Raw genomic sequence first — 21,403 nt, 5'->3', positions numbered from 1 at the left:
ATTCATGCCTTGTTATCTGACATCGTGAGTGAGATTCATCTGACCTAGTCACCTGGGGCTCTTTTTTCCATTTGGAGAAGTAGACACTTCTAATACATAGTTCCTCCTAAAGTAGATACCTAAAATAGAGCAGATGAATCATGCTTTTAAGGTCCACAGTTTTCCCCACTGCTTTAAAGCAAGCCAGGCACACTGAGATGCAGACACTTGCACTGGCAGTGTCTGCAATAAATTGAGGTGAATCCCAGCCTGTATTTCACATGCATCTGGCCTGATTTTTATTGAATCAAAATGCAGGCAGAAACCTTAAATGGCAAAAGGGTAAGGCCGAGGTCCAATGCTCATTGAAGCCAATGAAAATGTTCTCATTGATTTAAAAGCACTTTGAATTAGTCCCTAAGAAAAAATTTAAAAGAGAGGGATTTTGAATCTTGTCCCTCTCCTTAATTTCCTGTTTAAAAAAAAATATGGACTACTTTGAGTATAGACCAGACTTCTGAGCCTTCATAGGACTACTGCTGCTAGTAAGCAATGGAAAAATCAATGTACAATTGGTTGTGAGCATCTTGATCAAGACTACTCATAAGTCATTGTAACATCATTGGAACAGTTAGAACCTATGGCCTAAATAATTAATCAATGTGGAGAACAACTTCAAGCCGTGCTATACCAAATACAAATGTACAAGCCATGCTGTAGATAGCCAAGGCTAATATCCATATATAATCAGAGCATTGAGATACTAGAGAGGTTGTCTGATTCATTCAGTACGTCTTTCACCCAGGAAAGAGTTTCTGCCTAGTGCTCACTGACTAATGTTTTCTCTAGTCACACGGTAAGTGTGCCACCCCATCCCTGGAGATGTCCTGGTGAGATGTGGAGGGAGAAAAATCTTTCCACACACTTTAGATGCCTGTGTCAACCATCACAGTTGTCTGGGAAGTCAATAAAAAAAGCCCAGACCTGACATTCATCCCTCTGCAGCAGTCTTAATTTTACAGGAAAAGGGAAAAGCTCTGCATGTCTGATGCAAACCTTCCCCAGCATCCCAGTATTTGGGACTGGCAGAGGCACTGCAAGCTGTGAGCACAGCATTAGTGTTGTTGCTTTCTGCTCCAGGCTTTCTGCTTTTGTGCACCTACATGAGATGAGATTCAACTCATGATTAAGAGATTCAATTCAGGCATCCAAATATCTGTGTGCGTACGTATGAGTTAAGTATCTACTATCCCACTAATCTAGTCGGTACAGTCCATGGAGCTCAGAGGGCAGTTCAGCTCACTGAATGAGCCTTATTGGCTCTCTGGTCAGATCTGTCATGCTATACCTGAAAATGTATTTAACTCTCCACTCTTAGAGATTCATTATTACATTGAGATTCCAGCCACTCCCTGCATTAATGCCACAACAGAAGAAGGTGACAAAGCTTGAATTAGGAATAGGAATTCCTGTTCCCATGGATGTCAAATAAGAATAGGAAAGTTATGTCAAGGCTGTGTCTCACTGTGCCCAATACTCCTCTGTTAGAGGACCTTCCTTCAGTAAAACCAGCTGCTCTATTTAAGAGAGAACCGAAGATTCATACTCTTTGAGGATATAAACATGTGAGTCCCAACAGAGCTGCTTAGCACAGACTTAACTGCTTTGCTAGATTGTATTCTGCATGCAGAACTTCTCATTACTGTAAATTGGGTTTTATTTTTCTAAATGTACTTGCGTATGCTGAATTCTGTGCCACCTTTCTTCAAAGAAAAACAAATAAAAATATTCCCTTCCATATTGTCATTTTTTCCTGAAGGTTTGATAGAATTGGCTTTGTTTGAAACTGTCAAGTTAAACAGGGATAATGTAATCTGAGATAATAATGAGTCAGTTGAGCAAAAGGGCTATCATACATCGAGTTGAGAAGCATTGTTGCAGATGGTGGTGAAATACTTCAGGAATAAAATTGGGCAGGTCTGGAAAAGGCTGATAACCTCCTCCAAAGACTTCAACTTCAGAGTTCAAATGAAATATCACATGTCTACAGATGATCATTCTGAATTTTGAATGCTGATTAATTGCTTATGGTAATGCAAAGCAGCAGAAATACTTTAAAACAGCATCAAATTTACATAGGTACAAATACCATGTGCTATGGTTGTTTAGTTGTGTAAATTGGAGTTCTGAGGATACAATGACCTCTAAAGAGCTTATCCAAAGTTCACCTTCAAGGAGGACGTGATTCATTTGCCATACTAACGCAACTCATAATTTACTAATGAATGTGAACTGGAGGTGGAAAAAGGAGCACATGTAACTTACCAGTACTATAGACTTCAGCTGTTCCTGTGTTGGCCTTAGTCGCTGTGTTAGCATCATAGGTCTGCAGCCCACTGGGAGTTGCAGACCCTTCAACACTCTTTCCTGTGGAGGTGTAGATCCTATAGAAATTCCACATGACACAGCCTCTGTAAGCACCTTTGCTGAATCACGTTAAAGTTTTTGACATATTCTCATTAGTTTGAAGACGAGACATTGAAAAACCATCATTATAAAGAGATTTGCCTCTAAGCAATTGATCACTCCCTTCACATTTCTATCCAGACCACGTATCTTGTCATGTGTTAAACCATCAAGGCAGCAGCTGACATTTTAGGGTTGAAATCCACTTTCTGTCCCTCTTCTGTCTTCCCGATAAATTGTTAAAAAAATCTTCCCAATGTTCATATAGAACTATGAGAAGAGAGACCCTCATATATGTTTTGAAATGCAGGTATTAAAGGGCATAAGACCTGTGGCAGAGGTTTGATTGGTGTGCAGCTGAATGGTTTCATTTCTGCACTGTCAGAAAGGGCATGGCAGTGAGCATTTGGCCAGCTGGGGAAGGTGTGATTAGGAGACCATGCTGCTCAGGTTGACATCCAAAATGCATTTTCATCCACGTGACACTGTGTTCAGCACCAGGACTCTGGTGATACTCTTCGATGGGTATAATGGAGTCATCTCCTCCAAAAAGCCAAAGAACTGAGGCTTGAATCATGTGCACCTAGTGTGCTGTGAGACGCCATGGGGAGTCTTCAGTATCCATATAGGGCCGGCAAATATGTAACAGAACCTATAGGACATCTGCACCATTATGGAGCAGCAGCTAGAGAGTGAAGTTGCACCACGATGTCCATCATTACCTCATAAAAGCTCATCCCTTGAGTGGGATTCTGACAGAGATAAGATCCCTGCATTGATATCTTTAAAAATGGCTATTTTCATGTGATATCTGAGATATCCTCTGAGACATCCCCAGTTCTTTTGCAGAAAGAGATAGTCAATAATATTATGCTTTCAGCACCCCTGGCCTCCAGGTAATGCCATTTTATGGGGTACTGGCAATGAGCTGGAGCTGTGAAGCTTTGTTCCTTGACTGATTATCAATGCCAAACCACAGCCTGCTTATCTATGGAGCATGAAGGAAAAATTAAGTCTGATGTAAGAAAAGGTTTATCGGAACAGTATCAAGTCAAACTGGACTCAAAATCTGGTTTAATTTGCAGAGAAGTTTGGTCTGTCTATTAACACAGTATTTTGTCTGTGTTAATTCGCATATCCAAGAAAAAACAATACTCCACACCACCACTGTAACTGTGGTCACAGCTGCTGTTAACATGAGTTTAGCCCTTGCATCTTTTAGCACAGATTCTTTCTCCTCCTTCTCTTCTCTCCCTGTGAATAAAGTGAGAGCAGCTCACCTACTTGGTATTCTGCACAGTAAGGAATCCTTTCCTGACTGATTGATGAGTGCTTGTTTTGCATCACCACTGGATTTGTGAATGGGTCATAGGCTACAGACCAGTTTTTTAAGAAAAACTGATGTGCATTGTTGTCACACAGAGTAAGAGGCAGTGATGACTCTGCGCACTTCACTTATATAAAAATTAGAAGTTAAAAAAATCCTCCTGGATTAAAAAAACCCCAACAACTGGATAGTTCAAAACAAAGATCTGAGATCTTTGTCTGATTTTCTCCAGAGTAGCCAATACTGTGACCATCTCAGGTGCAAAATGGTAGAGCTCTCTGGGGAGTTAATGCCAGAAAATTCAGGAAGGGGCTCTTACAGTGATAATATTTATCTCCTGTAATCCAGAGATCCCACTCAATCTGCCAGAATTGAGCCATATATCTGGCTCCACAGGAGCTGCATTATCAGGACTCCCTTCATTGCCCATAATGGAAAACCCACTAAACTGTTACCTGGACCCGGAGCGTACTGGCAGTATTTTTGTGGCGTGCAGGTCGTGTGTAGCCGTGCACCTTTTCCTTACACAGTTGCAAGTCTTTGACCATGCAAAATGTCCATTGGGAATGGCACCATGCAACTTTTCTTCTGAATGTCCCACTCCATGTGAAAACAGATCATTGCATAAAGTGCTCACATTCACACATAAAAGGTAAGTGTGTGATGGAGTTTGAGATGGCACAGGCAAAGAAGATACAGTCCAAATTGGAAATTGCTTTTTCACTAAGCAATCCCACTTGTCTGAAAGTGCTAGATTAGGTTGGAAGTATTGGCATTGTTTAAAAAAGTATGTTCCTTTGAATGTAGGGTCAAAAATAGAAAAAAAACCCCAACTGTCAAAACTCCCAAATGGGTCGAAGTCTTGGGTAAAGAGTAAAGATCCTCTTTTCAGTTCACTGTAAGAATCGGCCCAGCCACCGAATTAATGTTACCACTTCCCTACCTAGAAACCCTGTATTGGAGACTACAGAGGCTATTTCTGGACAGTTCTGTCTTCCTGATACTAGAAATTCACTTTCAGCTATATCATCTTTGGAGGACCTAATATATTCGGTGTGAGTGCCTGTGAGAAAAGGGAATTTGGTCAGTTGGAAGAAAGGGTGTGTAGGCTGTTTGACTGGGGTTTTTTGCTTGTTTGTTTTTTTCTCTCCCTTACAGTCTTTTGATCTTCATTGACTTCAAATGGGAAGGTAGAAAATATCATGACAGTGTGTTCAGTCAAGGCAAAAGGAATGACAGTGGGTTCAGAAGTTTCTCCCATTTGCATTCTTTGGAGCTCTCTAAAAATTCATTCGGAGGACATAACACATTCCTCTCCTCCTTTCTAAAGAAATGGGAAGGGTTTGTGGGGAGATCTGTGCATGTCTGTGTGAGAGATCCTAATTCTTGGGTACCCCTGAGATTTTGTCATGTTTGGAAGTGAACTCCTTGATCTTTCGCCTCTCTGTACACAACAGTGTTGGTGATGCTTAGAAAAGTACCTTTCTGGAAATTCCGACTCAGGATGTTTAAGCATTGACATGGATGATTAATGCTTTTACTTTAGGCTCTTCATATACTCTAAATTCACTTTACTTCTTTACAGGGTTTGCTGAAGGCTGGGCACTTGACTGCTGAATTACAGTCTGACTTTCAACTGTCCTACACTTTCAGTTCACAAAGTTTAGCAGAAACCAATGTATGAATCTTAAAGTTTACCTTCAAATGGCTTCACACAAATTTGTTAATGTCCTTTGGAGAAAGTCCTGTTAGAAGTATTTCTGAAACTCATTTGATTTGTGGTTATTGCAGTTGCGGCTGCTGGGTAATGCAGTTTGTCTCTGTGCTGTTCCTGCTTTGCTGTGCTGCATGGCCCACCGTGTTTCATAGTCTATGTGTCTCAACTCAATTAGCAGCATGCTGCCAGCCAGAGATAAGTCCATGGACAGGCATACTAGTCATGGCAGATAAAAGGCCCAAACAATAGTTCAGTCCAATGTCATTCATTTAATATAAAAATAGAATTTAAAGCTACTAACAGAGCAACTCGGAATATTTAGTTGTGACAGTCAGAAGCTTTTCCATCCTTATGTAAGCCGCAGGAGGATAGGAGACATCTAACTCTTTTGTAGCTACTGCTGTCATTGCCTCTCCTTCACTTCTGCAATCTGTCCCCCGGTCACCCATGTGATAAGATGTCTAGGCCTCTTCTTGTAACCTATGTATGCTAGGTCTTTCAGAGCATCTTTAAAACTTGTCTCAAAGACAAGATGGAAACGGGATCTTGTTGAATGAGTCTTGTCTTCTGAGATGAGAAAAATCAGGCAGGGAAATGTAGTGCTCTCAGCTTTCTATTTTGCACTCTTATGCCAGCAAACCTGGGAAATGTGTCAGGCCATTCTTCTGAAATCTTCCCTAGAGCAGAAAATCCAGGATGATGGTGTTCATGCTGTCTGACATAGCTGACCCACAATATTTTGTACCAGCATGCCAGACTCTCTAAAGAATCTGGCAATGGTGGTACACAGGGCACTGAAGAAAAAAGTTTTTAGGAGTGGACCTGAAGAAAAAGCAACAAGAGGAGGAGGCCTTAACCAGGCTCTTGGCTTGTACATGGAGGACAGCAGAGAGGAACCATCTGATTTAAAAACTGTTCTTTTGCACCTTAAATGCCCTGCGGTGAAGCAAAGCTTTCCTCTCCGAGATCTTGCTTTTTAAAAGCTTTCCAAACTTAGGGAAACAGTAGTGAAGTCCGTTCAGAGGCACTGCTGCCAATAAGAAACCAAGGTCATCAAAAACCTAGCGTGAGTAAGCATTTAGGCTTTTCTGGTTCAGCTTCCTACCGTGAGAAGGACAATGGCTTTCACTTCTGTCACCAATGGACTAGTGTCATTCTGGGCTACCACTTCATCACCTGCCAGATCAACTGGTATGCCAGTGAGACTAGGGAACTTTTGGGAATCTTTCTTTACTTCCTAGGGTTTCCTCCAGCATCTTGTGGAGGATCTTGTTCTGTCTCTGCCATTGCAGCAGAGCAAGAGTGCAGTTCAGCTTACTGAGTGTGGTGGTTTTATCCTGTCCTTGCTGTATGATGGCATTGGGCCAGGGGCTCCTGCATGGAGCTGTGTGTGTGTACTCAGTGGAATCTGTGGATGCAGAGAAAGAGGAACCTTTGAACATCCCTACCTGCAGCACTTGCTTCTTTTTGCCTCCTCCTCCAGGACCTCCACTGCACTTCCCCATACCCCTCTGCACAGTGCACATTTGTAGCCTCACAAAGTTTTCAGATTTTTCCATCACCTTTATCTTTGTAAGAGTAGCTGGCCTATTGCTTGGAATAGCAGAGATGTAAGAATCTAAATATTAAACAGTGAATATTCCCAAGTCTGTGCAAGTCAGGCATGCATTCCCTTCTCTCTGAAGAGCTGTTCTCAAATATTTGGTAATGTCATACATAGTGTTAAAAATCCCAACTCAAGCCTCTCATTAGCAACCATAAAATGATCAGTGAAGATACTGCAGATGTTCTGTGAAAACTGAAGTTTGGATGCAGAGAAAAAGATGGTGGGTAGGAATATAGAGCAACTGAAAGAACTGTGAGAAAAGATGCATTTTTAATCCTTATGGGTAAAAGCCAACAGTTGAAGAAAATAAGGTTGTTCCAATATGAAATTTGGGAAAGTGTGTGGGAACCATGGTTTTAGGACCATATTGCATTGGGAACCATAAACCAAAAATTGAGCAAAACACTGCCAGATTTTCCTAATGTAATCTTAGAGAATTCCATTAGCATTTACCAGGTGGCAGAACATAATGAAACTAGAACAAAAGTTTTAAGGGAAAACAAGAAAGGACCAAATGAAGCAAAGCAGAAAAACCTCAGATTCATAAGAACATTTGGAGACAGAGGAAATTGCAATGACTTGCAAGAAATGGTATTGAAGATGTGAGAGCAAACAGAAGTCTATGCACTGTCGCACTGGAGGGGATTTCTTACTAGTAACTGTTCAAGAGGTTTTCCTGCCTAGAGCCTGGATTATTGTTTTGTAAGCATGATCCTTGACCACATGTAGATGTGATACCTAAATTTACAGCAAGGGATTTCAGAGAAACTTGGTCATGTAAGAAGTAGGCTGGTATGGCTAGTAGGCTAATTCTTCCAGTAGTAAAAATATATAAACATTATTAAAAGGTGGTGGTGTAATTATATCCAAAACAGGGCTGAACATAAGGGATGGCATTAAGCTAATTTACAGAGTAAACTTCTCCATAGGAGCTAGTCACTAGAGTCTTTCCTTACAGTTATAGAGAAGAAATTGTCTCTGTAGGTGCTTCTGACCAGCTTGAGCCATCGAATTTAAAACAACATCAGTTGTACACTAGAAACACTCTTTTCTCTCCATTAACTGTAAGCCTAATTGAGACTTAACATTTTGTCACACAGCACAAAAATTTGCCAAAATGATGCCAGATGCAAATATTGTTTGGTCTGCCTATAATGCATCTAGTCCTCATGACCGCTTCAAAAGGACTGCCATGTTTTGGAATAGATTATAGGCAAAGTACTATTGTGATCTGCTCATAAAATTTTGAAGAAAAAGATGGTGAACAGGATACATGATAAGAACATATATATGGGAAAAATACAAAAGTTCTCAGCTAGATCTGCATTATATTGGTTTCAAGTAAAACAGATACAGAAGAAAAACTCAAAGAATGTGAAATATTAAAAGAAATCAATTTTTTTCAAACAAAACAGTCTGTGATGTTCATCCAAGAAACATTAGATTCATGGTCTAGCATAGTCATAAATTACTTCTTCTTTCCTGGAAAAAATTATGTATTGTTTTTGGAATACTGTCTTTAATACACCAAAATAGTACAATTAGAAAATATGAGTGTTAAAGATGTGATTTCCAATAACAAGACCATGTATTTACTAGAAGAGCATATTAGTTGTGACAGTGCCAAAAGACCACTGTCATTTGGCTGTCTGAAACTTATACATACAACAAAGTAATCAGGATTTTAGGCATAATACTGCAAATAGGTACAATGTAATGGGCTGTGGAAAATCATGTAAAATGAAAGCAAGGATGATTCTAAAAACTGAATACCAAATTTAGATCCTCATTTGGCATATCTAACTTCCAGTCTTGAAGTCTGGGCTGCCACCTGCTGAAATAGGAAGATTTCAATAGTTCAATAGGAAGCTTAGGCTTAATAGGACCCAGTTTTAATTACTAAACCTTGACTTTTACCCTATTTCTTTCTTCTGACCCTTAGTGCTCTATGTCCCATGGATGGTATCACTGTAACTGTGAATAAATTTGAGACTTTCTCCCTCTCTGCCCCTCGATTCCCCATGTCAGTGTTAGTCTCCCCTCTGCTCATCCCCTGTGATTTCAGCAGTTTCTTTCCCTGCAATTTGCTTGTAATGATTTTACAGTCAGGCTCAACCACTGGACTGACACTGCTGCCTCTAAAAGGTGAAATTAGACAATATAGACTCAGCTATTGTCCTGTTGCCATAGGACAATATAGACTCAGCAACTGTCAAGCAAGTTAAGAGTCTTTATGTTTGCAAGCCACAATATGGGCATAAGCAGGAAGGTAAAGATGTACCGTGTTATCATGTTTGCTGAGCAAGGGGGATTGATGAAAAAACCATGACACCTGTGTAACATCTTCCATAGAAAGAGGACACAAGAAGACTTGCAGGCTTCGTAAACACCAAGATCCGAAACAGAAGAGGCTGCAGGGAAATCGGTGGGTTGCATAGCATCAATGGAGATTAAAATTCATGAAGTGCTCTGAACGCGGTCGTCGTTTCAGATGCTAAGAGAGGATTGCTGAGATGTGATTTGATTAACTTGCAGTAGTTGTTTATCCTTCGGAAACAGTGCTGTAGGAGGATAGCTGACCCTTCCAAGATGGATTGTGGTTATGTACCCCAACACAGGCTTTCATCCCTGCACACCCCAGCATACTGCAAGAAGGAGCAGAGGCCTGGCTCTATGGGCTGTGTGTTTTTTGGGACTGTGGTTCCTGCTCAGCAATTGTACCTCCAAGGCACTCTTCTGGGCTGCATTCATGCACTTCCTGCAACAGGGGGTTGAGACCACATTCCCTGCTCAGATTTGCCCACAAAATTATTCATGGTGACTTGTGATGTCCAGTCTCACCCTCTCACCCTATTTTTACTTTTTTTAGTCTTGCATGATCTGTTGTTTTCATGGGTGGGCTCTCACTTTGAGCAGTGAGGCTTGCAGTATGGGCTGTGGCACACTGAGTGATTGAGCTAGCAGCACCCCTTGTCCGTTAATGCCAACTTTTGGGTTTTTTAGTGACCAAGGAAGAGCCTTTTCACCGCTGCGAGCCTCCTCTTCCTGCATATCAAATATGTGGGTGCGATCACCTGAACATCACCTGCATTGAGTTTGTTTCATGGGGAAGGAAAACAGGAGCAAGAGCTGTATCCCCTTGCTCTGTGGAGCACTGATACCCTCTAGTGGTAAAACCGGAGGCAGTTTTAGGCAAAAAGATGATTTCACTGCTAACTTCTCTCTTCCTCTTGGACAAAAATCTGCACGTCATCTTTAATTGACAGTGTTGTTCTGTTGAATGATATCGTAAATTCATGCCTTTAGTTATAGTAGCTGATTATGTAATTTCCTTGGATTGTTTTCAGTGTGTTTTGCCTTTCATAGAATCCTAGAATCATTTAGGTTGGAAAAGATCTTTAAGATCAAGTCCAACTGTTGACCTAGATTTCATTAAATCATTTAAACGATACTTGTGAGCTGATGGGTGACCGAATTTTCACATGGTATAAAGAAATGGCTGTAATGGAAAGCATCAAGTAGCAGTAGCTCAAGGCTTTAAATGGAGAATTAGTGATGGTACCACTGTAATGGCTGTAATGTGCCAGGTCATAAGTGGTTTATAGCTAATCGAAGGAATCATGTTGTCTCATCTGAGTTTGCACCAGTTCGCTCACAGAGGTGCAGAGAGGCTGGATTGTGGGTCTTGGGAAGGCAGTGAGCCACTGGCTTCATAATTGCAAGGTGAGGACAGCAAGGTATGGTGTGACAAAGCAAACTTGAGGGCATGGCAGGAACATCACAGAATTGCCAAGTTAACTGCCAAATGTCTTGAGCAGCAGGAGTGTGGTTCTAATAGGTAGATGGTAAAAGACACATTCTGGACCCAAAGGCTGTTTCCTACCAACAACATAACCCTTGCTCTAGAGCATGGCTGGTGAGTGGGAGAAGGTGAAGCTTGTCAAAGAAATCCAGAATTATTTAGCATGAGCAAACACATTTATTTGTGTTCTAACCTTGCTCAGAATGGCTGATCTGAAATTTTCCTGGTATAGAAAACTTCTCTCTGAATACCTAATGTTAGGAAAGCCACAGCAAACTAATCCTTCAGGGTTTGCTGTGAAGTGTTTCACTGTTGCCTGTTCCTTGCATGGAGGTTGCTAGTTGATGCTGTTTGGATGAAATTCCTTCCCAAAAGGCAGCGGGAGCTATCTGGAGCTCACCTCTCTCCTTTTACTCCAGCTGTAAAAATGTTGCAAATTCTCGGAACACGCTCCCTTAGCCCTAGGTTTCCCTATACATGAAGGAAACAAAGCCCCAAGACACGTTAGAGGACTTGTGTCTCTGAGCTGAGCCTCCCTTCCCCATGGTCCTTGCTCACTGCCTCCACACTGCAGGCTGTGGACTCTGCTCATTTCACCCAGTGAAACACAGTGGAGTTTTATTCAGCAAGAAATGAAATCACACTTTAGGTATCAGATTGAAATTCAGAACAGGTAGTACACATGAAACACAGTTTGATTCTTAACAAGCTTTTTTCCCTGGATTATTTCAGTACCTAATACCTATCATTTCTCTGATGTACCATAGCTATGAAAGCAAGGGATCCAGAGGTTTTATGGAGACATCCTTCCAATTTATTGACTAAGCTCTGAAATATTTCCATGGCCACCTGCCCCTTTGGTCCTGTGGATCAGGTTTTGGGAGCACATTAAAATGCCCATGATCTGGGTACATGAAGTACTAGAATATGAGCTTCCCTCACTCTGCTTCACAGTAATCACTTACAAGACTCCCTTGATTTTTCTTATCTCTTCATGTATAAAAGATTTTGAATAGCTTGAACTTGGGAATAGTTTTACAAAGCAGATCAACGTGACTTTAGATTGGACTGAATTGGATTTACCAGCAGTGGGAGTTAAATTTTCTGTCAAATTTCTGTGTTCTGGAGCCTCACAGACAGACAATAGCACAAGGGCAGTGATTTATCACGCACTGCGTTTATTGGAGAGCAGAACTTTGCCCTCTCTATTGTTTCTCTCAAATCTTTTTATCTTTTCATCTGCATAGAAAAAAGTTCAAAAAGAGAATGACAAAATAAATGCAGTGCAGTTTTCAAGGGAGAGTTTGTCCTGGTGGTGCATTGTATTGAAGCGTTTTACTGTTTCTCAGGTCTCAGGACATGCCAAGTAGATTTATGCCACTGTAACTGCAGTGCCATTTTGTGACGTGCACAGCACATCAGCTTGGAATAGACCTCTTGAGCATTACAGTCCTCTGCCATACTATACAATCCCTTCCCAAAATGCAGTATCATCCATTTCCTTCCGGAAGAATGCAAATGAGTTAATTAATGCATGTCTGTCCCAGGACCATTCGGATGTAGGATCTTGCCATGATTTCTTGACTGCCAGGCCCCTCCCGTCTAGGTTGAAAACTCTTGATCTTCATGAGAGCCCACCCCACTGCTCACCAATGGGAAGTAGCCATCCCTTGAAGGTCTCCACCCAGGTTTTTATAGGCAACATCTCCAATGCAAATACAATACAAAAACAATTCTGTGTTTTTTCCTTTTATTTCATTCCAGGTTTCTGATTGTCTTGGGGTGTTTGATCTTAGCTGTCCTGACAACTTTCAAGGAGTATGAAACTGTTTCGGGAGACTGGCTCCTCTTGCTGGTAAGTAGACTGCTGCATCACCCTGGTAATGTCCTTGAATTGAAAACAGCCCCATCAGCAGTGATGAAAACTTACTCCCAGCTCTGCATGCAATAAGATTTCTTCTGTTGGTCCTGGAGCAGTGACTGTACACTTACATATTGGAGAGTTCCTGGTCCATTGTCAACACCAACTGAGTAAAAGGGAAGTAAGGAGAGAGGAAAAATACTAGCCTGAGACTTTTAAATAATGGCTTTTCAGCATTTGCCTAACAGTTCTCCCATCGAAGTATCAATAAATTTCCTATTGACCATGCCAGAACTGAGCAAATTTGAAAACTCCATTTTTGGGGATCTTTCAACAATTTTGATTCATTCTACAGTACTCTACCAATCCCAGCATTTCTTTCAAGGGAGGTCATCAGAATTGGACTCACGCTTGTGCCCGATAACAGCATAACTGAAATTGTTGCAAGCAGTGCCTCCAATGACTATGCATGAGAGAAAACGTATTTGCAACAAATATATTCCTTTCTCTGTGTTTCCAGCATGCTTGTTTTATAGATGCTGGCGTTCATGCTCAAGACTGTATTTCTGTAGCCCTCCCATTTGGCAGAAGAAGAAAAAAAAAGGGGAAAACCCCCTCATTAAGTATAAACATGATGTATTCATCATTTTATGAAAATGACCCTAACAAAGAACTTCCTCTGCTCCCATAGCTGTCACAAAACAGAGAATGCAACCTCTCACTTAACCTGGCCTTGTAGAAAAGCATCCCCAGGGAAACTGCACAGCAAGAGTAGTTCCAGGATCTCAATTTCCTTTCCCCTTGTACCCCCAGAGACATGTAGATCCGAGCAAGAACTAAATGCCAAAAGGAATGAAGGGTGAATTTTATCATTGCCTTTATCATTGCCTTAAATTTATGACCATATGAATATACTGTATCCTGTCCCTGTCTCTATAGATATGGCTGCATGAATGAGCTGCTGGTGGGTAACCCTGGGTGTGGGTATGCAGTGCACTGGGGACTTTGCAGTCACCACTCACATATGTCTTCTCATTTTGTGTGAAACAGGAGGTCTTTTTGTGAAGTAATTGCCCTTCCATCAAGGCAGGGTAAGCATTTCACATTTACCCAACAGCAGGGGCACATCCTTCCTGCAGAGTACGTAGCAGGCTGTAAACCTATGTCCCAGTTTCCCTTGCCTCTTTCATCAACCTGTATTCTCCTCCTCACTTTTTTCCTCTCTCTCACACATACCCCAACACTTGCACCTCATCTGTTTCCTTCAGCTATCTCCATGTGTCCAGAATTACTGCAAAACTTGTTACGAGTCTAACAATGTAGTTTGTGTCTTTGATACAGGAAACTTTTGCCATTTTCATCTTTGGAGCAGAGTTTGCCTTAAGAATCTGGGCTGCTGGGTGTTGCTGTCGCTACAAAGGATGGAGGGGGAGACTCAAATTTGCCAGAAAGCCTTTGTGCATGCTGGGTAAGCACATGCTCTCTACTACTGTTTTCCCCATTATGTCCTTTTCATTCTAAGCCAGTCTGGGGGGATGTCCAAGAACCAGTGAATGGCAGTGCAAAGAGCACTGAAATCAGATCTGTCCTTTGTGCTAGGAGCTGTGTCCAGCTTGGAGTAGTTATTTGAAGTACCTGGCAATAACAATTCATTCGAGAGACTCTTGGGTGACTTGTGGATCCTTTACTCTTCAAACACATTTTTCTGTCCTGAGTCCCACTGCATTTTTCTTAAGTTCATCCCAAGAGAAACTGCCTTCAGTTTCAAACGGCTTCAGATGCCAAGAGTGTGCCATCTTCCCAAGCCCTCTTTCATATTCAAATGTTGTGTTTTACCTTTGTAATGTTGGTCAGCATTTGCAAACAAGTATCTTTATGATTTCACCCACGTTATCCTTCAGGCTTGGAAGGCACTGCCTACAACTGTCATACAACTACTCATTATTCATGTTTGAATCCCTTCCTAAAACTCCCCATTATGTCCATGAACCAACTAGCCAACATTTAGGAGCTCACTCTGCTCTGAGTACTTGTCATGCACATCCATATTGTTCACTATTTCCAGGACTCCCTCATTTATTTTGATGCCCTTCAGGCCAAGCACTAGCTTTTTGTTCTTTATTTGTACAGCACATAGAACTCTGGGGAGCTGTGGTGCTGCAGTTATATGAATACACGCTACCCTCTTCCTTCTCCCTCCTTTTGTTCATCTTGTGGGTCTAAATGGTAGACAAAATTGGAACAAATTTTCTTTGTGCATCTGTGCTATCTTCAATTTAGTAATGCTCCTTTGGGTGCTACTGTTGTATAAATACTTCTTGGACTTCTAATAGCATTGTGAAGGCAGTAGAGCACGGTGTGAGCAAGTGGGATTGATACTGTCTCATGCCTTCTCAGCAAAAGTGTAATCTCATTTCTGAGAATGAATCTTCATTGATATCTGGGTAAAGAACAGAAAAGATCCCACTGGATTTATTAATATCATCTCGTGGTAGTCACTGGCACGAGTTTGTTTTGAGAACGATTGAAAGTGAATAAATCTGAAATCCATCCAGTGCTACTCTTTTTGGCTGGAAATACAATATGAAGACAAACTAAAGACTGAGTGCCCAGAGAATGTTTGAAGCCTTTTGGTACCACTTTTTTCTTGTATATGTATAGGATGAAAAAGCAGGGGGGAAACAAGAAAAAGAAAGAAAAAGAAATAAAACAAGAAGCAGCAATGTGATTTGCATTTCAAACCTTTTCAGTTGATCAGCAAATTGGCCCTGTGAGCGCTTACAAAAAATAGTAGTACTGGCTTTGAGATTTTAATGGGAAAACTTGGCCAAAAGAACAAAATACTAGATGCACTATCAAAACCTGAATTTCTTATCTGCTGACCTTTCTTATCTGTTATGATGTTCCTGTGGAACAGATGAATTTAAGGTTGTTTTTCTGTCAGCATTTGGACACTGTTTCTGTGCATCCCTAAACTAGCTCAGACAATGTCTCAAGACCAGTGCATCAATCTGTGAATAGATTACGAGGCTTTCTGGTGGGTTCTGTGCATGATGCCCACTGTGTGGCAGGTGCAGATATCTGTTTAATTGGCAAGAGAAGGCATTTTCAGGCAGCTTTAAAATTTGCTTAGGGAAATTTGCAGCACAACCAGATGGGATTAAGAAGCAGGTGATGGGGACACTTTTGTTGGCAGGCTTTGTTCTTTTTGCCTTGCAGATATCTTTGTGCTGATTGCTTCAGTGCCAGTGGTTGCTGTTGGGAACCAGGGCAATGTTCTGGCCACATCTCTCAGAAGCCTCCGCTTCCTTCAGATCCTACGGATGCTCCGAATGGACAGGAGGGGCGGCACATGGAAACTTTTGGGATCAGCCATTTGTGCACATAGCAAAGTAAGTGAGGAGCTTGCAGGGCTTAGCTGGGGCTTGGGGGAGAGATGTTGAAGGAAAAGAGAGCAGATGTACAGGTACAGTAACACCTTGGGATTATGTCTAGTAGTTCAAGCAAGTTTTGTCCTTTCGGCTTTATTCCCTCTTCCATTCTCTGAACCATTTCTACCCCTTCTTTTACCCTTCTCTACTCAATAGTGGTGCTGGGAAGTGACAAGAGAGAGTGTTCGTTGCCACATTCATTACAACAGGAATTTTGCCTTTACACTGAATGAGAGCATGGACATCCCTTTAACAGTGAAGTATGTTGAAATCTTTCACAGAAATGCCTCTATTTGCAACATGTTTGTAGTGGCTTCTCAGACTTCTCTGATCAACAGATGGAGCAGGACTCCAGAGGGATGGAAAGAGGCTGGTTAGCAGAAATGTGGTTTCAGAGGGAGCTACTGGTATAATTTCTCTTTGGAAACACGGGTCAGGCAATACAAAGATGCACACAGTGTGAACCCAGACAGACAAAATTTCTAAAATCATCTTTGCTCAGTCTAACTTCATGCTATAGTCAGACACATCCTGTCTCACACCAGACAGATACGTTGTGTTCTTGCATTTTCACCAAACATTATTACAAGTCAAAAACTATCTGCATAAAATTCCTCTAGATGAGATTTCTCATCTGCAGAGGGTGTAGAAAAATTGCATATACTCTGTGCTACATGCTGCTTTTCTTATCCATGAATGACATTCCTGACATTTTAGGGGTTTTTGAAAATTAAAATGCCAGCTGGCACAGCATAATTAGACTTTGCTTCTTTGTAGTGGCTGATAGGGATACCCACCCTGCTTCATTTCATACCAACTTCTGTTTCTTCCCCATATAAACTTGCTACAAGGCAGGTGGCACATAAACACTTATGTCAAAAATGTTTCTCAGGAAACTGAAATCATGGAAGACGTCTATGTGCCAAAGACATTGTTTAGAAATTGTTTAAGGCTTCATTGTGTGGGATTTCATTCAAATGTTCCTTGTTTGATTCCCAACCACCACCCTTTGGACCTTAGCTGGCTGCAGGAGATAAGAAGGGGTTGCAAGAACTTTGCTTCACTGGAGACACTAAAGAAACAATTTTGATAACAAGGTTAGCCAACGAATTTCCTTCTGTGGTTGCACACTAGAAGTCAGCCAAGAAAGTTGACTTATCTCAAGACTCAATTACGAAATTCTCAGCTACAACCTTTTTTTTTGTCTTTTTTTTTTTTCAAATCTAGTTCTCAGAAAACAAAAAGAATATTGATTTTTTACTCACTTGTGAAGACCTCCACCAAAAAAGTTTCTGCTTTGTTTCAGACATTACTGGGATTTGAACTTGGGTTGCTGCATCTCCCACCTCAGTAGGATTAGCCACACACTCCACTGTAGTCACTTCCTCTAACACAAGGAAGCTCAGGTTTTTTTCATACAGACTATTTTCAAGGTCTGTTCTTATTGCATCAATTCATGGTGAAATCATACCTCAGAACCTGCTTTGATATGCCTAAAGAGAAGAAACTGCATCCTGCAGCCTTGTCTCTATGGAGGTAGGGAGAGGGCAGAGCTGTTGATTTGCCTGCCAAGACTGACCAAGCCTAGGGGCAGCAGGAATGGGAAGAGTCAAGGCCAGAGACAGAGCCCTGCAGCACCCTGTGTCATGTGTGCAGCTAAGCCCTTAACCCAGCTTTATGCAGAACTACAACTGCAGATTGCTCCAAGCTGTTCCCAAGGAAGATGCCATGTAAGGGCTAATTCTTGTAAATCTCTGCATTATTTCCCAGTAAGTGCTGAGGTGGGCTGGTCGTGGACTGTGACCAAGCCAGCAGCGACAGCTCTGCTGTTATCCTCAGTGCTTCTCTCTTCTCCTGACGTTTACTCTGCCACTGTGGGTATTGAGCCTGTTTTCAGCCCTTCCATTGTCCATCTATTTCTTTTGCAGGAACTCATCACTGCTTGGTACATTGGGTTCCTGACACTCATCTTATCCTCGTTTCTTGTTTATCTGGTTGAAAAAGATGTTCCTGAAAAGGATGCTAATGGGGTGGAGATGAAGGAAGAGTTTGAAACCTATGCAGATGCACTGTGGTGGGGGCTGGTAAGTGACTCCAGAAACACCTTAGCTCCTTTTTAAAAACTTCGTATCCAAGAAGAGATAAAGTATTGATGTTAAGGATTATAATGTAAGTGCTGCTAAATTTGGGTAAGAAGCATGTTACTGGTATAACATTACCAAATTAGGGATGCCCATACAACCAATTAACAGAACTTATATCCTTGCTGATTTTCAGTCAGACAAAGGCCCTTAGGTGTTTAAACCCCCTTCAGAAATCAGTCTGTGCTTTTGGTTTCCAGGAAACCTCTCTTTTAGAGGAGTGTATCTTTGGGTATAACTGCACTGGCAGACCCTATGCCTATGGGAGACCTAGGTCTCATGACAGCAGTATCCTGCCTGTGAGAGCTACATCCCTCAGAAAATGGCAAAACCAGAGCTGGCCAAACTGGGAGGTGCTGTTGACTCTCTAGAGGGACAAGAACCCTTGCAGAGGGATCTAGGTAGATTGGAGCATTGGACAATGATTAATGGGATGAAATTTAACAAGTCCAAAACATCTCTGGAAAGGATAACTCAACACTTCTTTTGTGTCTTACATGCATTCCCCAAGGATCACTCAGGGAATGCTATTGGTAGTAGGATACTGAGCAAGAGAGACCTTTGATACATTTGTTGTTGTCTCTTCTGATGAAGAGAGGATTATTGGTTTGCTCCACTGCTCATTTGATGACAAAATATTCCTGCCACCTGGTAGACAGAATTCATGTTGCTTTGCTACCAATAGTTAGGGGAGTCTATATCATGCTGTGAGTAAAATTCAGCAGCATATTTTTTTATTTACTGCAGTTCACTCATAAATGGCAAGATCTCTCCCCACCATGATTAATCAGAAGGTCCCAAGTGTTGCATAGAACACCTGGATATTTTCATATCCTTACATATCCAGGACATTAGGTAGAGTCTCACAGGTGAGAAAACGTACACAGCTGGAAATTAGCAATTCTGCAGGAAAGGAGTAAGTTTTCACAGTCATCTTTGTTTTACAGAGACTGAGACTTCAGAGAGAGGTAACCCTGATTGTTAAAGCTCTGCAAGCTGTAAACTGGCAAGTCCCATTCCTAACTGTTCACTGACAGTGGGCAGGAGACTCACTCTGCGTGCAATGTCACATGGAGTTCCCTTTCAGCAAATGCATCCTACAGAGGCAGCTGCTTTAAGCCTAAATCCATTATCCCTGGTGCGATGCCTCTAGACTATGATGCCATTAAAAAAAATTGGTTGGCCCATTGTCAAGGTCCTATTTTAAGAAGCTGTGCATGAAGACCCATAGAGCTACGTGAGTTATGCAGGTTTCATGGTGACATTTAAAGCAGAGATGTTGGCTTTGTTTTTCTCATGGGAAGTCCTGGTCATTCTGCCCACAGATCACCCTCGCTACGATTGGGTATGGCGACAAGACTCCCAAAACATGGGAGGGACGGCTGATTGCAGCTACGTTCTCTCTCATTGGAGTGTCTTTCTTTGCTCTTCCTGCAGTAAGTACCTTCCCCCTCCTCTGTTAGGCACAGCCAGTGCTGTGCACTTGCAAAGAGAAGGTAAAGTGATCAAAACTGCCAGTGGAATCAAAATCCCTTTTTAAGAAGTGATTCAGACACTTGAGCTGGTCTATATTAGTAAATCAAACTCCTTTCTTCCCAACTCTGCATAGAGCTTATCGGGAATAATATGTCACCCCGATACTCCTCGAACCATGTGTGGGCATTTTCTGAGGCAATGTTCATTGGCACAGGACAAAATTAATCCAGCAAGTGAACAGTGTGGGAAATCACAGAGCAGTTCATGAGCCTGTACCCTGGCCTGGGTCAGTTTACTGGTATTGACGTAGCCACCCAAGATGTATTTTTAAAGGATACGCGGGCCATTCTTTTAATAATTAGGGTTGGGCCCATCTTATCCGGGTCTAAATATTTGCAAGCTGGAGAGTTACATGTGAGTGATGATCTCAGACCAGTGGTCATCCTTTATAACCAGTGCAGCTCTGCAGAGCATTTCATCTCACCTGTTTCCCTTCCTTCCTAGAGGAGATCTCTGACACCACCACGGAAGTGTTGTTTCTATCCACTAAGATTAAAGGGAATTTAGATAGCAGGTAACAGTACAGGTATTTTTCATCTAGCCAGGTGAATCCTATTCTGGCTGCTTAAGAAATGATCTCTAATTGCTTTTCAAAGTATATTTGTTCTCTTGTGTTACATAGGCCAATTTTTGCCTTGTCTGCAAAGTCCTCAGGTAAGAATGAGACAAGATCTGGGTTAGGTGGACCGAATAGCAACAGAAGCCATCCCAGGTCAAGATTTTAGGATATTTTTCCCTTAGATCAAGACTTGGAAAGAATTTCATGGAGGATGGGAAGTCCCACATACCCAAATCCGGAGTATAGTTAGCATAGCTCTTTTATCACACAAGCACAGTTTCACTCTACCCTGAGTGGAAAGTAATATACCACCTGGACACCTCCAGCTTGGAAAGGCAGTAGACATTCAAGAAGCCTGTTGAGGACCTTAAAATGATTTGGTGTGGCCTGTGGCCCTTGAGAAACCTGTGGCCCATGACAAACTCATGTCTCATGAGCAGAGCAGTGGGAAAGGAATGCTGTACTGCATAAAGGTCCCACGTAGCCATATCCATCTCCACCTAGAGACCTGTTTCCTCTCATTATTAATCCATTTTTTCTGAGTCAGAAATGTCTAAAATCTTGCATTACTCTATGCTTTCAGGGCATTTTGGGCTCAGGGCTGGCACTGAAGGTCCAGGAGCAACATCGTCAAAAACATTTTGAGAAAAGAAGAAAGCCAGCCGCTGAACTCATTCAGGTTTGCAGCCACTTATCCCCTCCTTGAAAAAGTATTGTGTATGAAGACTGCTACATCATGTTAACAAGGGCCACCTCTTCCCCCCTGCCCAAATTCTCATTTCCCATTGCAGGAGGTGAGAAGCTGTATTTGTAAAGGAGTCAGTTTTTTCACATTGAGCTAGATAATCCAGTGGTTCCTGCAGTTTTTGAGGAATCTTTCAATTCCCAGAATATCTTTCAGAAGAACAGTGTCTTTAGAAGAAAGGGTCTCATCTGCTAGCTTCTGGAAACCAACCAACTTCTGCATCAGTGCCACAA

The 21,403-nt window shown here is 41.8% G+C and overlaps 1 protein-coding gene across 1 annotated transcript in view; it reads left to right on the top strand.

Annotated features, from left to right (window-relative positions):
- KCNQ3 (potassium voltage-gated channel subfamily Q member 3) overlaps nt 1-21,403 on the top strand; it is a 208,846-nt gene that overhangs the window by 162,879 nt on the left and 24,564 nt on the right. Inside the window, exons 2-7 of the mRNA XM_075495283.1 lie at nt 12,662-12,752; nt 14,100-14,226; nt 15,978-16,150; nt 18,118-18,273; nt 19,656-19,766; nt 21,009-21,104. Of these exons, the coding sequence (XP_075351398.1) occupies nt 12,662-12,752; nt 14,100-14,226; nt 15,978-16,150; nt 18,118-18,273; nt 19,656-19,766; nt 21,009-21,104 (754 nt within the window). The remainder of the gene's footprint in view (nt 1-12,661; nt 12,753-14,099; nt 14,227-15,977; nt 16,151-18,117; nt 18,274-19,655; nt 19,767-21,008; nt 21,105-21,403) is intronic.

This window comes from Mycteria americana, chromosome 2 (assembly GCF_035582795.1).
Source record: "Mycteria americana isolate JAX WOST 10 ecotype Jacksonville Zoo and Gardens chromosome 2, USCA_MyAme_1.0, whole genome shotgun sequence".
Classification (NCBI taxonomy): Eukaryota; Metazoa; Chordata; class Aves; order Ciconiiformes; family Ciconiidae; genus Mycteria; species Mycteria americana.
Note: the sequence above shows the minus strand (reverse complement) of the source record. Positions and strands in the feature narration are given on the sequence as shown.